General features: G+C 42.0%; 2 protein-coding genes across 3 annotated transcripts in view; one reads left to right on the top strand and one right to left on the bottom strand.

Moving 5' to 3' along the window:
- Positions 1-760: 760 nt before the first annotated feature.
- On the top strand, positions 761-9,734 carry ecrg4a (ECRG4 augurin precursor a). 2 transcript variants are annotated; one of them, XM_076264056.1, is made up of 4 exons: positions 761-1,033; positions 5,047-5,094; positions 6,094-6,257; positions 9,263-9,734. In XM_076264056.1, exons 1-4 carry the CDS (start codon positions 961-963, stop codon positions 9,410-9,412), a joined length of 435 nt encoding a protein of 144 aa, XP_076120171.1. In that variant the 5' UTR covers positions 761-960; the 3' UTR covers positions 9,413-9,734. The 2 variants fall into 2 exon arrangements, with proteins under 2 accessions (XP_076120171.1, XP_076120170.1); XM_076264055.1 differs by having other exon boundaries at positions 762-1,033; positions 5,047-5,121.
- Positions 9,735-9,911: 177 nt separating this feature from the next.
- The window catches only part of uxs1 (UDP-glucuronate decarboxylase 1), a 58,598-nt gene continuing 46,572 nt past the window's right edge, over positions 9,912-21,937 (bottom strand). The window contains exons 12-15 of the mRNA XM_076264054.1: positions 13,365-13,425; positions 12,739-12,796; positions 12,264-12,367; positions 9,912-10,984 (exon numbers count right to left, since the gene is read on the bottom strand). Of these exons, the coding sequence (XP_076120169.1) occupies positions 10,853-10,984; positions 12,264-12,367; positions 12,739-12,796; positions 13,365-13,425 (355 nt within the window). The 3' untranslated portion in view covers positions 9,912-10,852. The remainder of the gene's footprint in view (positions 10,985-12,263; positions 12,368-12,738; positions 12,797-13,364; positions 13,426-21,937) is intronic.

Here is a 21,937-nt window from a genome sequence, read left to right as displayed (position 1 = left end):
AAAGCTCTCTTCAGTGTCTATAATGTAACTTTCTTTTTTTACTTGGAGACTAAAGCTTTTCCTAGAATGCATCACCTAGAATGCTCCCAAACAAAGCAGACAGCAAAGTAGCATTTGGGTAATTCCACGCAAAACTGTCACATCCATAACGCCAACACAATGCCATGGTTGGTGTTATGTGAGTTTTGCGTGGAGTCTGCACCTTGTTATTCAGTTCTTCAGTTCCTGAAGACATTCTATGTGACCTTCTACCATTGTGTCAAAATCAATGCCAGGTCAAATCACTGCACAAAGGTGAAGGCTGTTCAAACAACCTGGATCTCCTCGTTCAGCTGATTGACCGTGCTTAGAAATAAAAGCCAAGAAAAGCACGTTGTTGTAAGAACACATATGTACACAGAATGTAAGATCACATAACTTCACAATTTTGGCCTCATAAGCAGCTCAACAAGGCAGATGTCTGTGGTTTGTCAATTTTTAGTCACACAGAAAAATAAACTACTTCAAACAGGATTCATCCCTCAGGAAAAAAAAATCCATGGAAAATCAGTGTCATTTTGGCAAGTCTTATTCAAGTCCTATTCAAACCGCAGATGAACGCTGGCTCAGGAGGCAAGCTGGGAGACCAGGAGAGAGTGTGAAGGGGAAGAAAAGAAAGAAAAAACAGCCTTCGCCTCGTCAGCTTGCTGTATGTGGGCTGGCTCCAAGTTTACTATTCTTCCAGCAGCAGCAACAGCATCCAGACAAGTTTCCACAGGGAGTGTATGAGTTCTCTCTTCCTCCAGGGCTCTTTCCATCCCCCCATTCCTTCCCCCTCCTCCTCCTCATTTCCCCCTCTACCCTTCAACTCTCTCATTCTGTCAAGCTGCACATACTGTCTGCATCGGAGGCAAAAGAGTGCAGGGAGTGAGAGAGAGAGAGAGAGAGAGTGAGAGAAGGGAAAGTAGGAAAGAGAGGATAATGATGGCGTCTCTCCGCTTTTGTCTGCGACTGCTAGCAATCACAACTTTGATGGCCACACTGGCGTTCACAGGTAACCTCCTCTTTGAGCTCTCTCTTTCTCCTTTTTTCTCTCTTGTCCCTTGTTCACGCTATCGCTCGTATGCAGATGATTGGAAGTAGGCTAAAAAGAAATGGAAATCATCCGTGAAAGCTTGCAGTGGCTATAAAACTATTAGAACAAGCAGAGGGGGCCTGATAAGGGAAACTTTTTTCCAGTGGCATTTTTTTCCTACGATGCCGCGCACATTCTTGTTAAAATGAGACAAAAAAAAGTTACGGCTTGAATGCTAAAAACGTGGCATACTTTGTTAAGTGCAATAAAAATAAAAATCTGTTATTTGATGATGAGCCTTTATATGTCTGGCAGAACTGCAAGGATACAAGCAGAGCACAAGAAGATTTCCATAATTTGAATTGATTAACTGTTTTGTAAAGCAAATATAGGATTTGATACTTCCAGCACACTCAATAAGTAGGGACAGAGGCATGCTTACACTGTGTATCACCTTTCCCTTGTAATTGCACTTACTAATTGTTGCAATAGCTTACTAATAGCAACTGAGGATGCAGATTGCTGCAGTTTTGGAATTGGAATTCCAAATGTTAAGGACTGCAGCTGTAGTGGCCATTGTCTGATACTCCTCTTCCTCATGCTTTTCAATAGGAGACAAATCTGAACATGCTGCCAGGCCTGTCAAGCGCACGCACGCACGCACGCACGCACACACACACACACAGACACACACACACACACACACAGACACACACACACACACACACAGTGTCTATGAAGTCATACTGTTGACAGTGCAGTGCAGGATGAGGCCTAGCATTGTCTTATGATGACATGAGGAAGAGATGTTGCCTTCATGGCAGCATGTGTCTAAAAATTCCAATATGTGGAACCTTTTTTTAATTTAATTTTTTTATCCCACCTCCACCCCTCTCTTCGGAGGACAACTTTATTAATACAGCTCAATGAATTACATTCACTTGTCCTACCATATTTTATCAAGACGCTATTTGTAAAAAGTGCAAGGGTAATATACATAGATCTAGTGTGGGACAGAAACAAAAGACAAAACATAGTGATAGAAAAACAGACACATAAGAAAAACAGTGGGACAGGATCAGACTATTAGGACAAGACAAGGTGAGATATAGACAATATGTGGAACCTTCAATTGTATCTTCACACATGTGCGAATCCATTTGCAATGCACCCCATTCCATAACAGGTCTTGGGTTTTGTACCTTTAGCTGATATAAGTCTGAATAGTCCAGTGGTCTTTGGCAACTTCATGTTTCCTCGATGTTCCAACTCCAGCTAAATCATGGACTCATCTGACCACAGCATATGCATCTGCTGTCTTTACTTTCATCTGAGATGAGCTTAGTGATGTTACTGCACAGAGTTTGTGTGTGGCTTTTTCCTTGGGTAATAGATATTAGAGTTCCATTTTGTGACACAGTGCTGGTTTGTTTGAAGTGACTACTGTAAGGTTTTCTGAAGTACACCTGAACCTACGTGGCAATATCCTGGCAATATGATGGTTTATCATGTAATACCTTCTGGGGGCTTGAAGGTTGCACACATTCAACAGTGGCCTCGCCTCGGGCACAGACACTTCCCCAGAATCTTACTGTAACTAGTGAAATAAATACATTCTTTTCAATCTTGTGCTGAGAAATTCTCTCAGAGTGTTTGGCCCATGACCCATCTTTTGACTGAATGCTCCTGTCATACCCATAAGTAAAAAACATTTTTGATGAACTTTTCACTCTTATTTTGTCTGTCCCAACATGCTGATTATGTTGCAGGCAACCATCCACATTTTTTTTTGTGCACTATATAAAGGTTTGAGATTTTTTTTTTTTTTAACTTTTGAGAAATTGCAAATTAGTCTTTATGTCAACTTTCCTAAAAACGGAAATATTAATTTGTTGCAATAGTGGCCCAAGATCTGAACAGTGAGAAAAGCGAGTAAAAAGGGAGAGCGAGGGAAACAGAGGGAGAGAGAGAAAGACAGGGAGAGAGAGAAAGACAGGGATAGGGGAGACCTTGAGATTATAAGGAAATATTTACACTCTGTAGCTTCCAATGCTCGCTGCAATTGTTTGTGCTTCCTAAGATGGCTGAATTCTAGTCTTTCGATAAGATCATGTTTTTGTTTCAATGCCTTCTTCATATGAAAATCTATGCATGTTCACAAAACTATTTCTTCTTTTCCTGAACAGCAACATAATGACTTACTGCTCCTTCCCTTCCATGTGTGTCCATGTGTGTGTGTGTGTGTTCGGGTGTCCATGTTTGTGTGTGTGTGTGTGTGTGTGTGTGTGTGTGTGTGTGTGTTTGTGTGTCCATGTGTGTGTATGTGTGTGTGTGTGTGTGTGTGTGTGTGTGTGTGTTTTGGTGTCCATGTGTGTCCATGTGTGTGTGTGTGTGTGTGTGTGTTCGGGTGTCCATGTGTGTGTGTGTGTGTGTGTGTGTGTGTGTGTGTGTGTGTGTGTTTGTGTGTCCATGTGTGTTCATGTGTGTGTGTGTGTGGCTAAGGCCAGTTTCTGATGCAATCCCTGTATGGATACCAACCCCTCCCCCCCCCACTGTGCTCCGTGGCTTTCCTCAAATAAACATGTGCTCAGATAAGCTTGAGGCTGGTTCTCTCACAGCTCTTTGGCGGCTGGCCTGCCTCAGTCGTCACCGGCACGGCATCGCAGGCTGTACCTAGATTCTGCTGCATTACTGAATCAAATAATGTGTGTGCGTGTGTGTGTGTATGTGTGTGTGTGTGTGTGTGTGTGTGTGTGTGTGCAAAGGCGTCTTCAAAATTGTGTGTGTGTGTGTGTGGGGGGGGGGGGGGGGGGGCAGAGACAGATGTTGTAACTGTTAAGTGAATGCACAATTTCTGCACACTTTCCATCAGAGAGTAGGGCCTACACTATGCCTAAAACATATGTTACCTCACCTATTATCCAGACATCTGCATGAAAACATTTAACTCACAAGGGAAGTGTTAAAAAAAAAAGAGATTTAGGCCTATCCGACCAGATTTCCAGTGCATTAGCCGACAGTGCGTGCAGACTGTGGTTCTGCAACTGCCATGATCACACACACTGGTGTGCTTGAGTGACAGGGAAATGTTTGCTTTCATAAATAGCGTGCTTTCTCACAAAAGCAAAGAATTACTGTGCTCAACTAGCTGGCTATGATTAAGCATTCTCCTTCACCAACCTATGAGCCTAGCCAGTCACGTCAGTGGCACGCTGAGGCCCTTCTCATCTGCTGATACAGCAACAGGAGAGTCCTCCACTGCTATCCTGCTCCTCAATGCCTTGATCAATGAGTTAGGAGAATTCACAAATTCCTGGTGGGCCGGTGGCATTTTGGGGCCAGGCTGATTATTCTGAGCTAAAAAGCGCATGATATTGCTGTTTGAATATTTTTATTTGCTGTACCTTCCGAGTAGCCTGCACTGTGCGACTGCAGTTCCTTTCGTTTTCAGAATGTTCATTATATCCATAACTTTAAGACTATTTCTTCAGTGAAACCAACAATCATGTAGGACCTGTGCCTGCTCTCTCTCCCGTGAGCATAAACCAGGACTCCCTGGCAGAAGAGACATTGTGTCTCAATGGGACCTTCCCGGTAAAATAAAGCTTTAAATAAAAAAATAAAATAAAAACTGCTCAAACACCACTGTTTTGAAAGTTGAGGGTTGAGGGAAGTCCCCCCTGCCCACCCCCTATTAATGCAACGTGTGTGTGTGTGTGTGTGTGTGTGTGTGTGTGTGTGTGTGTGTGTGTGTGTGTGTGTGTGCATCTGGGTACATTTTCTGCATGTGATCTGCAAATCCTTCCCAAAACACACAAGAGTTAGTGGGTGGGAAAGCACAGAGGCTGCAACAGGCCCACAGTGGGAGTGGAGATTAGGAATGTAGAACATGTGATGCACAGCACTGTCTCTGGCTGCTCCTTATGGGGGTTGGTAAACATGCAGCTGAATGCAGACAAATAACCCACTGTCTCAATCCCCACTTTCCACAGGTACCTCAGGTGAAGGAGGTCTGAAAAAAATCCTGAAGAAAAGAGAAGGTGATTCAGTTCTGTCCCCAAGCATGGGTAATTAGTAGTGTCACTGCACCACACAACACATTTGACATAGCAATGAAGGGACTCACTTTTCACGATATTCACGAGGGAGGTTCGAGCTTCTCTGAATGCGTCACTGTTGGTGTGTACTGTATGCCTCGCACCATTCATACACATTCTGTTTGCAATAACCATCCACTTCCGTCATAATCTCTCAGCCAAAAGAAACGTTGCTGTTTACAGTATACATGGCTGATATGCCTCAGGGGAAAGCGAGGTGACATTTTGTATTTAGGGGAAAACAAGGCTTTGGGCAAGGATTAAAGCAAGGCTTGGGTACTGGAGACAATATGCGTGACCAGAGCATATAATATCGAGTAAGCGAGGTCATTATGGAGATCATTATATCGAGGCCACGGCTTTGAAACATGTGAGACATGTGAGAGTGTGAAGAGGATCATTACAGGCTGGCCATGAAATAATCATAGTGCCATTATTCACAAGTGTGGAGAGAAAAAGAGAGTGATAAATGGCCAGACCCACACCATTCATCTCAGTGGAGAGAGCTCACATGGCCCTTTCTGTCCAGTCTGTAAGCATATGGGTGGTGGTCATAAAAGGCACAAAGAACCAGAACCATTAATTTCACCAGAACCATTCATTTGAAATCATTACCCAGAGATGCACTGCTACGTAAGAGTAGAGTAGAACGGCTTCACGGAAGACATGCAATATATCACTTCTGTGATCTTTTTATAGATTTTTTAGGGAATATTCTTACTTAGTGGGTAGATGGGTTGGTGGCACATTGGAGTCAAAGCTGCAGTTCAGCTTTGCTGTTATGTGAATGCACTTTTAAGTAAGTACCTTACACACTGCTCAAGCTTGTTGGCCATGATTTTATGAGCTTCATGCATATTTGTTTGCTATGTTTTTAATTAAAGAGCCATGGTGTCTCATAAAAGCAGAACATTCTCACTCTCTCTCTCTCTCATACTCCAGTGGTGGGCGGTGAGGCGCCCTCCTCCAGCGTGGTGGTGTCCTCCTCCAAAGCCATGCAGTTCTTGGTCTCCCTCAAGAGGCCCAAGAGGAACCTGTGGGACCGCAGCCGGCCCGACGTGCAGCAGTGGATCCAGCAGTTCATGCAGATGGGCTATGACGAAGCGGTGCGCCCCCTTTCCTCTCTGTCAACTCCACTCCATTTGGAGTCATTTCAGTTCCGTTCAGTTCAAGTTGCTTTATTAGCATGACTGCCTGGATACCGGCCGTATTGGCGAATCTATTGTTAAGAACCTCAGAATAATACGATGCAGATTGCTGTCACTAAAGCCTGACCAAGGAGAGCAGACATATAACATCTTTTTTTTACGCTGGTCATTCAAGGGATGAACACAAATGTCATTTTAATAAAATCTTAGCTAGAACATATCTGTATGTAGTGTTTGCACAACCTTGCAATCATTTAGACAATAAGGGCACTGCAACAACACCTACCAACGTGATATTTCTCGGAAAATGTCACTTGAGCGCTTCGCTTCTGAAATTGCATCCCTTGCCCACCCTCTCATTTTATAGAATTTGCAAGATATTATTTGAAGAGTCATTCTCTTGTCATTCACTATCTCCGAGTCCAGACTACACACTCGTTTCCTGAACGTAATGAAATATTAATAGATCGACGGCCACACTGATAAAATGTAAAATGTTCACCAAACTGTGAAATCAATGGCAAATGGCTTAATATTGGAGTTTTTCACAAAATGGCCTTGACAAAACAACACACTGTCATGATTTTGTTTTAATAGCAAAGTGTTCCTATACAAATATGTATATGGTTATAGCAAAGAAATGGAGATGAGGAGACACACACACACCTACAGTATGAGATATACATGTATACACATCACATGCCTATACATGTGTGTGTGTGGACAACCAAACTCATCACTGAAACATGCATGGCTCCTTGTGTTCTGGCAAACATTGTCATCATACACTCTAGTGTCCATTCATGCAATGGGAATGAGAATTAGCTTCCGGTGAAAGATGTATGTTATGAATTATTTCTGGAGGCTAGTCATAAATATTTTAACAAATACTTACAGTATATTACATATACTGCTGTTTGCTAAGATGGATGAAGCCTGGGATATAATGACATGAACTAAACATCTTCTTTTGATTGCTGGTCAGACATGTGGGCCAGATACAATGGCAGTCATTCGTTATGATATCATGTGGGAATCTCTCTTCAGATCAACCCACAGTGTCTTAGTATAGGTTTCATTCAGCATTCAGTTGGACCCTTAACCTGGCCATGTCAAAGCTGTAAATGTAGTTTTCCTTGGTGAAGTCAAAACAATCTGGAAAAATAATGTGTTGTGTCAGCCAAATTAATAGAAATTTCATGAAACTCTTTGGCCTTTTGAACAATATTAGAAGATATTCTGCCTCTGGTGGATATGAATAGTGGAAAATGACCAGAGGGTCACAAACTATTCAATTTAATGACATTTACAGTTTTTCTCGATTGCTTTGACCTGCTTAAGGAAACTGTGATCCACTTGGTCTTCATGAACACTTTCTTTGCACAGCAGAAGTCATCTCTTGCGAATGTGTTCACACATTCTCATTGGGTTCACACAGTTCTCACACCCTTTTGCAAAACAGTTAACACAGATGTTATTCAAAGTCCCCAAACTCTATTGGTTTCCCCATGCTAAACAAAATGAAAACATATTTTCACAGGTGGTAGAGATTCCTTGCATAAGTCTGAATCTCTGATACACCTGTGTGAAACTCCTTTGCACAATTCTTCAATCAGCAATCATTCATTATCCATAAGAGATGCCATGTCTGTTCTGTGTTGCTATTTGCAAGTAGGCTATGGATCTAAGGCACATTTACGTAAAGAAATTATTGTATAGCCTATTTGGTGAAGAAAACAGTACAAAAGGTGTTTATGTAGGTCTATTTTGATGAAAAATTAAAAGTTGTAGTTCAATGAAAGTGGTCTTGTCTAGGTGCTTAGGTCTTACATGTCAATGACAGTTACATCTCGGGAGGAATGAATACAATTATTTTTTATTCACTGCATTTAGTCTTTTCAGTTTTTTCTGATACCAGAAAAATGAGATAGAAATGGAACAGACATAGCAAAAATGCTAGACAACTATATTTTGCATTTTGTTGTCCAGTGTGTAATGACACAGTGATTTGACGACAGGATGTGTTGTTTGAAGGCAAGATTTGCTTTTGCTGCATGTTTTAAGTGTTTTGAGAGAGTAACAGCCTTTTCCAAGCAAAATGTGTCATTTTGGCGTGCTTTTGTTCAGACGGGTGTTAACTGTTTTGAGAAGATCATGTCAGAGTTGACACAAGCATCAAAACAATCGAGAAAAACTGTAAATCATAGTGTGTTTGTAGAATAAAATAGATTTTGTGTTAATATTGTTTGCATACGGTATATGGTAAAAACAACACAGGGCCTTAGTATTGGCCAATATTATTAGTATCTGCATTTCCATCCAGGGACAGTGCATCAATGGCATCAAAAATTTAAGACACAATCAGTGCAGAGGAAGATCATTAAATGTAGCCTTCAGAAAGATAATCATTATTTTAGGTCTGAATTTTTTTTTTAACAACAAAAACACAATGCAGCTTTAACCTTCAGTGGACTGACATATACTGTTATATCCAGTCATGTTTCTCAATAATGAGCTGGAGGCAGCAGAGAAGCCTCCATCCATGAGGCACAGCGGGAAGAGATTGAATCCCAACCCATCAATCTGATTCCAGTGGACAATTCAAGTTTCATATCTCACATGTCCACAGAACATAGCAGTCACAGCAATTGATTGACATTAGTGGTGCAAAATGAGGTTCTGCTTGCTAGTCTCCAAGCACAACACTTTCATACACTTTTCTATCATTCCTTTTAATGTGATTTTTTAAAGGTTTACTTTTAGGGGCACATTCATCAAATATTATGCTACAACTTACAAACGAGTAGTCTATGTTTTGCTTCTAGGGGCATATTTACTTTATCAAATATTATACCCCAGCTCAGAAGCACTGATGCTCGACCAGCTCCAAGTAGCTCAAAGCAGGCATTTGTAATCCACTTACATTTCTTGATGTGTTCTCTCTCCCCTTCCCATTTCCACAGAGGCTGGAGGCTGATCTCGCCTACTGGAAGGACCAAGCGCAGGCCAATGACCAGGGTCGGCAGCACCACTATGACGAGAACGCCGCGCTGGGTCCACGCCATGCCACCGGGTACAGACACGGGGCCAACGTCAATTACGACTACTACTAACCTGTCGGACCTGGAACACACACACACACACACACAGTGGCCCCTTCTTCACTGTGACTCACCCTTTGCTCTCCTGACATGGGAAGATTAACTTACATCCCAATGTCAGATGTAAGAGACAGGCAAACACCAGTGTATTACTTTGCCTTTATCCTTTGTACTCCCTTTCTTTCTCTCCTCCAGGTACACATTGTTAGTCACTTCTGTGGAAAAACTCTGCAGTTTTAGTCTTCTGTTCATTTAGGCATCACAAGTACACATCATTTGTTACAGCCTCAAAGTGGTTTGAATAAAGTAAAGTGCTTTGGGATGATTTTTGCAACTCTCATGTGTGTGTGTGTGTGTTTGTGTGTATAAAGAGCATGTGAGAGGAAACTTCAGTGAGGGACGTGAGGAGCTTAACAGCCATTCTATAGATGTTTTTGTTCTGCTGTGTGCTATGTGTGGGTCATTGTCCATGTCCAGGCAGAGAAAGAATGATGCGACAACACAACAAACGTCACAAACACTGTAAATATTTTATTAAAATAGCCTTTCCCCCTCTTGAAATCAAATTCGGGGTTTAAAATTCTGTAAATTGTGACCGCATGTGTGGGTTTTTATGTGTTTAAAACTGTGTCTGTAAGAGTGTGTGTGTGTGTGTATGTATGTGTGTTAGTGTGCTTATCTGTAAGAGTGAGTGTCTGTGTGTGCCTGCATGCACACAGGTGATCATCTTACAAAGGTAAAATTGACAACAAATGGCTTCAAAACTCACGACACAAGGCCGAGCACAAAAGCTTTTTTCCATTGCCTTTCCTTTCCTCTGCTAAGACCCTTCACTGGAGCTGGCGGATGCCTCGAAGGTCAAGTGAGATGACCAGAGGTGATCCAGCGGAGCACATTCAACACTTGTCTGCATAATGGTATAAACACTCTACATTTACAACAGATGTCTGCCCAAAAAAGGACAAAAGAGACACCCATAGCTTTTATGGCAATGAATAAGCATGATTCATGACGACAAAATAAACAAAACAACAAAGAAAACGTACTGCACAGTGACATTTCATCAAGATAAAAATGGCTCATGAAGTTCTCAGTTCATTATTAAATAAAGCGGACAACGCACACGACAGTAGTGCAAGGCAAAGTCTGTTGGCTCTGTTGTTTTTCGTACTCGTCTTCTGTCTGTAGCTTCTCTGAGTCCTGTCTATCTGTTGGCAAACCAGCCTCAGCATGATAGCCAAATGCTCCATGACGATCACGTCACACTTTAAAGCAAAAAATTACTTGAGACTGGAAAAAGACCGAGAGAAACCGAAACACATTGTTCATATTTACTTGACCGTCCCTCGAAACATGTTTTCCTTTGCTTTAAAATGTCTCCCAGAGCATCCCTGAGAGAAAGAGAGAGAAAGAGAGAGAGAGACAGAGGTTTGCTCCACTGTGCAGACGTGTTCAGTTGTGTCTGGGTCTGCCTTTCTTCATGCGGGCAGCCTTGGGCTTGGGGATGTACTGGTTGTTGGCCTGGTGCTCCAGCTCTCTGGCAAAGTACTGGATCGTCTTGTTCAGACCCTCTTCCAAAGGTACCTGTGGCACCCAGACAAACACAGTCAAACACCAGATAGACAGGAGAGAGAGTATGTCCACAAGCAGTTGACACAAAAGAAAGAAAGAAAGAAAAAAAAAACAGAAAGAAAGAAAGACACACAAGAAACACATACGTCCACCTCCACCATAAACATGCCCACACTCACAAATCACATAGGCACACTATACAGTGTAGCAGAGCACATCATTTTTTAATAAAAGGTTGATATTTAATCATACATGTATGCTGTACATTTTTGCATCCATTTAACATTTATTTCATAATTTATACAGAGAGCACTTTCACTAAACGCATCTGCATCTGGTCAGGAGAGTGAGCAGGGCACACGCCACACAGAAGCGTGACTCGTCTTGCTCAGTCAGGAGACATGTTGCCAAGGGCGAAAGAGCAGTGGGTATTTAAAAGTGAGTATCAAAGTTTAGTTAAATAACATAGTAAAATAATGTTCCTCTGGATTTGGCAAGGAGTGCAAAATGTGAGGAAGGATCCTGTGGATGGTGTCCAAAAACTTGAAACAGTGTGCGTACTAGAGCAACTGAAAGAAATTCTCTTCATGAATCTTGCTGGATTATTGCCATGTTCCTGGCTCACACACTTTTTTCTCTTTCAGGTCCCTGCACTGCAACTCTAATGGGTACTGTAACTTTGCTAACTTCTCCAAATCATTATTGTATCTTCACGGCTCCAGTTCTACCACAAACCACTTCTTTGATCTCAGTCTTTTTGTTTTAATAATTTATTGGGCCTACCTGTTGTCCACTGTTGATTTATGAATAAACTACAGGAAATATGTGGACTTCTTAATGCTTCATCGTGAACTTGATTACTGCAAGTGATCTGTTGAGTGTTTGTGAGCTATGAGCATTTCATGTTTTTTCTGAGATTTGCTTGTAGTCAGTGTCTGATGGTTGATGTTTACTTAACTGTGGAATGATGTTATATTGAAGATCTGTAATCATTATTCAACTATTATAAGTCACAACATAATTACAACATTATATTATATCTTATGAAGCTTAAGGTCTCTTATGGTTTTTTCCCCATTGCAATGTGGTAGCAGCCCATAGCTGTAGGGATAAACAGTTCGTTTTGGCAGGAGTATGAACCTGTCTGGTGCCTGAACAAAACTGTCCAGCTTTCAAACCTTTTCTTTAACCCGAGCAGCCACACTACAAGAGTATGTTCCCAACAATATTTATCATCATTAGATCACCGTTTGCGCCCCCCGATTGAAGAGTAAAAAGATAAAGCATGTACCACTGGCTCCCATCCCAGCAGCATCTTGGCCTTGCGGATGTCGGGTCTTCTCCTCTGGGGATCGTCCTGGGCCTCTGGGAGAAACTGGATCTGACTGCGGCTCCCTGGTTAACGTCAGAGAAAGGGAACAGTTTGGAATGTTTAAATTGGGATTTAAAAGAGATGACAAAGGTCTGTTCACACCAGGAACGATAACTATAAAGATAACTGTAACTTTAAAAAATAATCCAGCATGGATTCTGATTGGCTCTCAGTTTTTTATCATTCAAAATCGCTCTGAAAGTGATCCCCAATGACATTCTTCATGATGTTATCGTTATAGTTTGTGTGTTGACATTGTCTTTCATATTAGCTAGAGTGATAGTTTTTTTTTTGCTGTTATCGTTATAGTTATCGTTCTTGGTGTGCATGGCTTTTAAGAAATGTGGGTGAGATATTCCAGCCCAGTTATATTCAAGGTCCACCTGCAACTTACCAACCAGACTCTTTATAAGCTGTGCAAACTCCAGTATGGTGTGCTCTTCAGGATTTCCCTGAGACAAAAAGAGAGAACAAAATCAATACAAAATGGCTAAAATGCCCAATAACGTCTCTCTCTTGAATTTGATTCCTCTTAAGGGATCGGGGCCACTGAACCACAAACAATATCATAAATAACATAGCCAATACACGTCTACCCAAGTCTACTGAAACGTAAGCTAGCTTTGGAATCTTAGGGTGCAAGATCAGTAGTCTAATACAATCGTGGTCAGAATATTCACAGCATATTGTACTTAAAAACAACAGGAGTTGTACCAAAATGCTTTCCATTCTAAATCAATGAAAATTTACAATAATAAAAAAGAACAAAGAGACTAAAATATATAAAACCTATAAAATATTGAGGGCATGAAATGCAAGAAAAGTTAAATAAAAGAGAGAGATTCATGAGTGCAAACCTAAAACTAGTAAACAGGCCAACATCTAAAAAACATCAAGACCCATGAGGGAATCAAACAACCCAACAGTGACCAAGCGTTCTTTTCCTAAAAGCATGATGTACATCTTAGAGGCCAAAATGTCAACGATTAAGAATGACACACAGCAGTACTCAAGACTTACCAGGTTGACAGGACTACTGATGTTGCCGTTCATTAAGGACACCAGCCCATTGACCAGGTCACTGTGGAGGGACAGACACAGTTAGGTCAGGGAGGTTAGAGACAGGGAGACTAGGCGATTGATTGCCTATAGAGGCAACAGAGAACACAACATCGACTTCAAACCAATCCATACTATGTGCAACACACACACACACACCTCCACTGGTACCCTGAGGCTTAGGGCGCATTCACACTAAACCATTTGGTCTGGTCCATAGTTCATTTGGACGGTTCGGTGATATTTGCTAATGTGAACGCAGTCTACTGAACAGAAAAGGAGTTTCTTTTAAGCTCTTTGATGCTGACTTCCGATATTGAAACAAACTGACATGTCTTATGTTTCATATTGACATGTGAAAAGGTTAAAAACTTGATTTTCACCTTGGGGGGGGGGGGGGGGGGATCTCTGGCGGTTAACAAGTATATTCGGATTGATTTTGCCACCAAATCCAAACATTAATATGAATTTAGTGTGTCGCTAATTGGTATTACTGTTGCCACAAGAAGACATCCTGTCCCAGGTACACAAATTTTATTCCAGTCAAACATATAGCTATTCTTCATTTTTCTGGTGGGTTAGACACAAATACATTCATCTGAGAAAGATCTATGAAAATGTGATCCACATTTCCATATTTGTGCTAAACCTTGCATTAACACTATAATGGCTCAACACTAGGTGGTCAACATGTGATTACTTACATAATTTCTTAATTTTGTCAGAGATACAAGCAGAAAACAACTTGTGATCCAAGGACATTACAATAACTTGTGCACACACGGTGTAAGTGATCACGACAAAATCTGTCAAAACAATTCCAGAACTCATCCAGGCCCTTTGATTTTCGCCGCTGAATAACGAACTGGTCTCCAGGTTAGTTTGGCTGGAGCGCCAGCATCTGCAGCTGTGAGGCCTGGGGGTGGGAGGGTGGTGGAGAGTTTGGGTGGGGCAGCCCGAACCACCAGCCTCCACCTCAGTAGGGGGGCTCCACCCAACCAAAGTCCTTTTAGGCAAGTCCCTCCACTCGGCGGCCATATACCAACGATTTATGGGCACTCATCGGGCACAGTCTTTGGGTCGAACTGTGCGTGCGCAAGGCTTCACGACACCAATCTTGCTCCAGCGGCGAGATCACACATGATTGGCACGATGTCTTCACAACACACCATATGATTGGCTCAATGTATTCACATCACACCACATGATTGGCTCAATGTATTCACATGTCGACGTTTTGCCGAGGAAGGGGTGGGATATGTGTAGACAACGGCCATATTGGCGTGACAAACTAGCCCCATGCATTTCTATGGAGTATTTTTTGAGTGCTGTGTCTCCACATTAGAAAGTCTCTGACCCAACCCACACACTCTTAGAGATGCAGCACTAGGACCGCCACAGAGGAAGAAGGGTCCCTGATCCCCTCAGGAGATTCCCCAGCAATCCCGACACCACAACCTTCTTCTTTATCTTTGTTGCTGTGCGTGGGTTGTAGATGAAAACACACACATGCACACAAATTCATAACAACACACATAGTATTACCAAGCCCCTTATTACACAATCCTCCTATAGCATGGCTGATGTCCCCTGCTGTTTGGTCCTTTGATGATTAATGGAAGGCCTCAGCTCTGACAGCCATGGGTCTCCACCTTTCATCGTATAGAGAGGACGCATCCAGGGCCACTTCTTCTAAGGGCCCTGTATTGTCTTTCATCAAGAGTTGCCCACTGTTGCATGCTGGGAATGTGGCGCAACGCTCCTCGAAAAACGTTGACCTTGTGGACAGAGTCAGGTGCATATGCACAGTTAAAACCCATGGTGATACCGGTACTCATGTTTTTTTTTAGTCAACAGCTAATGAGCCAGTCAGGGTGCATATATAAACTTCTCAGTCACTAAAAAAATATAATGACAGGGACTATAGATCCTCCTGGTCTCTGAAGACAACGGCATGAGGCTATTTTTTATATCCTCGGCCCACTTCAATTATTTTTGATTGACTTCTGTTGAAAGTCGGATAGGTTGTAGTAACCTCTCCACAGAAGTCTAAGGATTATCTGACGTACATCTGATTACTCAAACATGAAGGGCACAGAGGTCCACAGAGTTAACAGCACTCACTCACAATAAATTAAATCAGAAGAAATACTGTGCAGCCTGACTTACTAACTAACCACATCCTGCTTAAAAAAGAGATATCAGTATATCCAGATAATCTCAGCTGTATCCACAAACTAATAAAGGTGACCACATTCAAAGTTGGAACAAAAGGCTGGAAATAGGTGCAAATAGGTCTCGTGGATTTCTTGCTCCCCAAATTATCTAATATCCATATCATTTGTGTTCATTTGGCAAAGATAATAAGGAAGATTTAGACCTGGGGTGTTGAAACATTGCACATGAAATGCTTTGGAAGCAAAGCTGCAGTGTCGGACAAACACTACATGACAGCTTGTGGACATTTATCCTTTCACAGCATCTCTGGGGCATGAAACATGAAAAGCAGAATGGCAGAATGGCACCAAATGGATGGTTGTTAGTGAAGAAGTGCATAGATGTGCCATGCATTCAAAAGTACGTCGCATTTCAGCATGTAGTTCAATCTCTGAATGTGGACATCTGAGGTGCAGCTATGTAACTGCTCTTATTTCAATTTTTATTTAAGGTATGGAAAGCAACCACATTCAAGACTAGATGTACCACATAGCGGTACAAAATATGACCGCCACTCAGTCCTGTACATCCGTTCCGCGAACATAAATCAAACTAATCAATTTGTATCCATCTTCTACTCCATCCCCCACTCTTGAAACTTTTGTGTATGCTTGTTTGGCATGCCTGTGTGTGTGTGTGCGGGCCGCACAGCAAGTAGCCTACTGCCGCTGCGAAGGTGAATAGATTTGTAGCATTGTTATAAAACCTTTAAAATCTCTAAACAATCACAAGTAGGGCAGTTCATCACAGTTCATCCATTGCAACTGGACTGATGAAAGGTCATGTACACCTGTAGGCTACATTGTATTTGGGGAAAGCAGAAGGTATCAGTTTTACTTTTATTTATTAACAAACAAAACAATCCCTGTCATTTCCATGCGGTTTTCAACAGCTATCAAGAAGAGAGGTCATGCCATGGATTTTTTTGTGAATGTTTCTTCTTCTACATATGCAAGATTTTAGTCATCTTTAGTTCATATGATATTCAACTTTATTGTCAATGCACAAATGAAATACCAATAGTCTAAAATGAAATGCAGTTTTACATCTAACCAGTGGTACAAATAACTAACATGTCCTTCATGAAATGCGTTGCTAGACTGTTCACATTTTAATGGGCCAAGTTGAGAGCTGCGATCGTTATTGTTCGTGGGAAAAATACTGATTCCCACATTGCAACTACTGAATCCATGGTCAGGGACCACCAGCAATGTCCTCGCGGACCACAAGTGGGTCCCGGACCACTGGTCGAAAATCCCTGGCTTTCAGTATCAAGCGGACTTAAGTTGCCACCTCTTGGCGAAAAGTTGTAATACATTTCACACAGCTGCGTGAATCACAGAAAGCGCGAATGAAGTAGCCACTTCTAAACCACTGTAGGCTACAGTAGCTGAAGGTCTGTGGCTAAAGCAGCCATAATGAAAGTGTTATCATTGTTTGGATACTTCACACACACATGCTTTTTAATCGCAAAGACTACAACTACCAAGCTGGAATCAAAGCACATTGATTCCCCTCTCACACCATAAACACGCACTTTAAACAAACAAACAAGCGTCTCAGTCTCACGCATGCCATAGGCAAAACTGTATCAGACGTAACGTTGGTAAATCATCCATCGCACAGAATGATTTTTGTAGCACGTGCAACTGGTAGGCCTACAGCCCTGCCCTGAATAAATCTCTCAAAGTGCGCTCTAAAACATTTGGTTTAAATGGAGATGTAGATCATCACCGGTGCGCGTTAATAAATCTACATTGTGACAAGTTGACAAAAATTATTCACTTTGACGAATTTATGTAGTGTAGTCAATTACGTCGTCTCAGCCCTAGTTACTTTACTTTGAGCCATGCTCTTCCTTACTTGAAACACCTTTGAAAATAGAGGATTGAAGATGCTTTTTGAGAGTTTTTGTGGTCTTAATGCAACATTTTACAAAGCAATGACACGGCCACCAAGGACTGTGAACGAATCAACAGCAGAAAAACCTATATAGCAAGCAGAAATGTCCCAGCCTGTTTAGCATGCTTCATAGACAGGTTATCTTTCAGGTATATTTTCCATTAGAAAACCATTGCGTTAGCGAACGCATTGTGGCTAACTCACTTAGCTCCTGTTAGTAGGCTATGGTCAAAAAGAATGAGATGACAGTCGAAAGATACAATTACATCACTGATATCAATTTGCTTGGTAACCACATTTATGGTTTTCTACAAATACACCAATAATCAAATTGGCCTCCATCACTCAACCAATGCCTAACATTAGGTAGGAGGCCTAACATTATTTTACCTAGGATCTAGGCTATACTATTGATATAACTTGTATAAGATTAACGTACCTGCAGTAAAAAAGCATGTCCGATAAACATTCTCAGATTTATTTCGGCTTCAAGAAGAAATGGGAATTACATTTCATGTGAATATCATCCTACCCTTATTAGACGTTCTCTGCGGTAAACTACAGTGTTGTCCTTTTAGGAAGCGTCTATTGTCTTTCCAACCCACTTTACATTAACTTCCAACAAAATTACGTCTCACTGCAACGATGCGCCATCTGGTGGACAAACTACTACGTAACGCCAATACTGGAAATGCAGCCAAATGATGATGAATATTTGGTTTTCCATTAATCCTACTGATTTTTTTAATTATGTATTGGCCGTTCTAATTGCCGATACTGATAGTATGTGCGTGCCTGTGTGTGTGTGTGCGTGTGTATATGTGTGCGTGCGTGTGTGTGTGTGTGTGTGCGTGTCTGTGGATGTGTGTGTATGTGTGCGTGCGTGTCTGTGGATGTGTGTGTATGTGTGCGTGCGTGCGTACGTGTGTGTGTGTGTGTGTGTGTGTGTGTGTGTGTGTGTGTCTGTGCCTGTGGATGCAAATCACATGTCATGAGTGATTATGGGCTAGGTTGATGTGGGCCCTTGAGACCAACATACAGTACCACACAAATTTCTTCATCCTTAAAAGTCTAGTGGGGCTACATACCAACCAAATTTCATGTGCCCTGGTGTTTCGGTGTCCCGGGTATCGTTGACCAAAATTTCAGGAAGTAGATGACGGGAAAAAAAAAAAAAAGGAATAAAAAAACGTTGACAATCCCTATATGACCGCTTCGCTAGCGGCAGTCATAATGAAGGAGTAGAAAAGCTCAAGTCTAACCTAATATAATGGGGCCTTTCAGACGTTGATACAACAGCATGCAAGCACACGTTCCGTCATACTTTTTTTGCATGGTGTAGCGGCTGGGAAAGCATCTCTTTTTCCAAGTACATTTACAAAAGCACATAAAAAGCAGACTTTTACCATCAGTCATCAGGCCTCCAAAGTCTAGGGTGCAAGACGTAAGCTAAAGTGCTGTACTTTGCTTGGAGTAAATGCAAAGAAATATGTCAATGACATGAGGTGAGGCTGATGGAATGCACTAAGCGCTGAGGGTCCTTACTCACAATCTCAGATGACACAGAACTTTACCCAAGCCGTGTATGAAATAACAATGGATTTTCTCCACTAGTGCAAGGTCAACTGCTAATTGCAATTCACAATGACCTGTTAAAATAATGACTACATTATGAAGCACAAAAGAGGAGATTGACGTAATGATCATTACAGTCTTGCACAAAGAGGCACCATTATCCTTTTTTCACTTACAAAATAGGGGAGAAGACTAAACTCTGGCTAACAGCAACTCAGACAGACAGACAGACAGACAGACAGACTCAGACTGGTACCAGCACGGACACTCACATGACTTCCTGCTCGGACCGAAGATGACATAACTCTGGGGCACTTCAGGAAGACAGTCAGGCACTCTGTGATGTGACCGGCTGCTGTTAGAGCGGCCATTCCATTATCTAAACACTAACACCTTGTAATCCATTATTCCCGGCGTGAACCTCGCTACTCAGTGGGACACGACTAAGCTGCCTTGCATCCTCCTCGCAGGCTGCTTTAATCTCATCTCCACTACAGCGTCCACATCTCAAGGGGTAGCATTCACAAACCTAATCACTGCAGTGACTCCCTAAAAACACAACCTCCTAAATAAATAAAACAAAACAATGCCTGCCTGAAGGCTCAATCAAGCCAGCATCACATTAAAATCGCTCCTGCGTGCATAGAAAGACGGAGAGGGCTCACAGCTGTGGAGCAGTGAGTTTGGACAGAACAGACCAGCGGGAGGCAGACAGAGTAGACAGATTAGAGTTGCACTAAGAGGAACACAGAAATAAAAGTTAATTTTTATTCTTTTTTATTGCGAAATTTGTCTGGTACGTCTCTGAGGCCAAAGGGGAACTGGGTGATGACTGGTGACCCTGGCTAAGAAAGATTAGGGGAGTTATCTGCTACCAAACCCCGAGGAGGCCAACAACAATGCAAACAAAAAAGAAGAGGAGGAGACTGCTCCTGAAATGAATACTCTCTGGAGTCTCTGGATGACATTTTGGAGGTACAAAAGTGCATTTCTGCTAACAGATGATAAAGAAAGTGCCAAAAATGTACAGGCAAGATGGTCAGTCATTGTGTGTGTATTTCCAAAAAAAAAAGAAAAAGAAAAGACACACACACACACAGGGGCTGGGGGGGGGGGGGGGGCAATTAGCCTCATTTTTAAATCACAAAGAAAATGACGAGGTGGACAAATATCATTCCATTGAGGTCAAACAGTGGTGTCCTTCACAGAACTCTCTTTTCTAAAGTGATACACATGGCACTATGCTTCATATTCAAGTCACATGTCAAAACTCAAAACTGCAGCAAGTTCCGGTCAGGTTGACAAAGAATGCACAACAAAGTGTTCTCCTCTTGCGGATTTTCTCATTGAGAGGGAAATGAAGCAGACATATCCTTTATACGATGGTATGGGGGGGCTCCTACTTCTGTTCTTTTCTTCTTTATAGGCTACCAATTCACATTTGTTAAAAAAAAAAAATCAGAAAAGACCACTGTTTCTATGCTGTGACGCCTGTGGAAAGTCTCGGTTTTTCATTAATTTTCAGGAACAGCTTGAGCCACGCCTGAGATACTCATCTTACACAGGCAGTCTGAATACTCTAACCGGTAAACATGGGTGCCGAAATGAAAATTAAGACATTTAGTATTTTTCTCAAACACAGTACTTTCTTTAATCTCAGTGTGAAACAGACCTTAGTTGCACAAGGTCACACAAGGTACAGCACAAACAGGAACCTTTGTGAGTACAAGCAATTAAATGACAAAGTTTAGCTTTACAAAACTCAAAATCTAAAGTGACTGAGGTTGCCTTCACAATGGGTCTGTTTAACTGGACCGTACCCGAGTGCAATTACTCCCCCCCCCAGCCCTGCCCCAGCTGGTCTCCGTTTAAAAAAAAATTTGTTTGCGGAACCAGGTCCGTTTATGTCATAAACAATAGCTTCTATTTACCAATATCGCTTGCCAACGTCACAAAAACGGCAATTATTTCCTGGTTTTGGAACAGATAGCATTCGAACTGCACCGTAGTTCTAACAAACTGTAGGCCTACCCCAGACCACTGTTTCCTCACAGACCCTGGATCGGCTCACTTAAGATAAAATCACAGAACCATTGGTCCAAACACACTCGGGTCTGGACCAAACAGTCTAGTGTGAATACGCCCTGAAAGTGATTACCATTAATGTGGTCTTTAAACAAAGTGGCACATTTCTGTCTAGGGCCGGGACACACCAAGCCGATTATCGGCCGTCGTCAGACAGTCGGGCGAGGTCGGGACTCGAGTCTGTTTGGTGTGTCCCGTGCCAGTCAGAGGAGCCGTCGGCGTTCATTTTAGCCGATTTGACATGTCGAATCAGCCATTGGCAGTCAGCCTCAATGACCAACCTGATTGGTGGAGTGCTATCCCTTGACTAATACTGCCTTCATGCCGACTGTGAACTTGGAGGACCCGATATTAAAAATCCCGACCTCTGAAAAAATAGTGTTCATCAGCTTGGAAAACAAATTCAGGAAATGCATAAAAAAGGAAAATGTCTCGGGTGAGTGTTTCTATCTGTAGTGTTAATTTAGCAATAAATTATCTTGCCTATTTGTAATGGTTGAAGAATATGATAATGACGTCAAGTCGGATACCTCGGGGCACAAGACTTCCGCACGAGTCTCTGAGCAAAAAATCCGACCCAACTTTGCGTTCAAGTAATTTTTCCTCTATCGGAGGTCGGAATTTCCGAATATCTCGGATTAGTATGACCATTAACCCTACATTCAGTGATGTGAGTTATGAACCCATTTTGATAAACTATCCTAATATATTTTTGCTAGAACTAGTAGACTACCACACAGTTGTTGAACGTATGC

This window comes from Alosa pseudoharengus, unplaced genomic scaffold (genome assembly GCF_046254945.1).
Source record: "Alosa pseudoharengus isolate Yale_2024_CS ecotype anadromous, Long Island Sound unplaced genomic scaffold, YU_APseudo_1.1 YU_APseudo_1.1_scf_3, whole genome shotgun sequence".
NCBI lineage: Eukaryota > Metazoa > Chordata > Actinopteri > Clupeiformes > Clupeidae > Alosa > Alosa pseudoharengus.
Note: the sequence above shows the minus strand (reverse complement) of the source record. Positions and strands in the feature narration are given on the sequence as shown.

Excerpts from the sequence above, each read along its gene's own strand:
- ecrg4a (XM_076264055.1), top strand. The coding sequence starts at position 961 with ATGATGGCGTCTCTCCGCTTTTGTCTGCGACTGCTAGCAATCACAACT. Across the intron at positions 5,122-6,093 it reads AGTTCTGTCCCCAAGCATGG|TGGTGGGCGGTGAGGCGCCC; the intron begins GTAATTAGTAGT and ends CTCATACTCCAG. Across the intron at positions 6,258-9,262 it reads AGATGGGCTATGACGAAGCG|AGGCTGGAGGCTGATCTCGC; the intron begins GTGCGCCCCCTT and ends CCATTTCCACAG.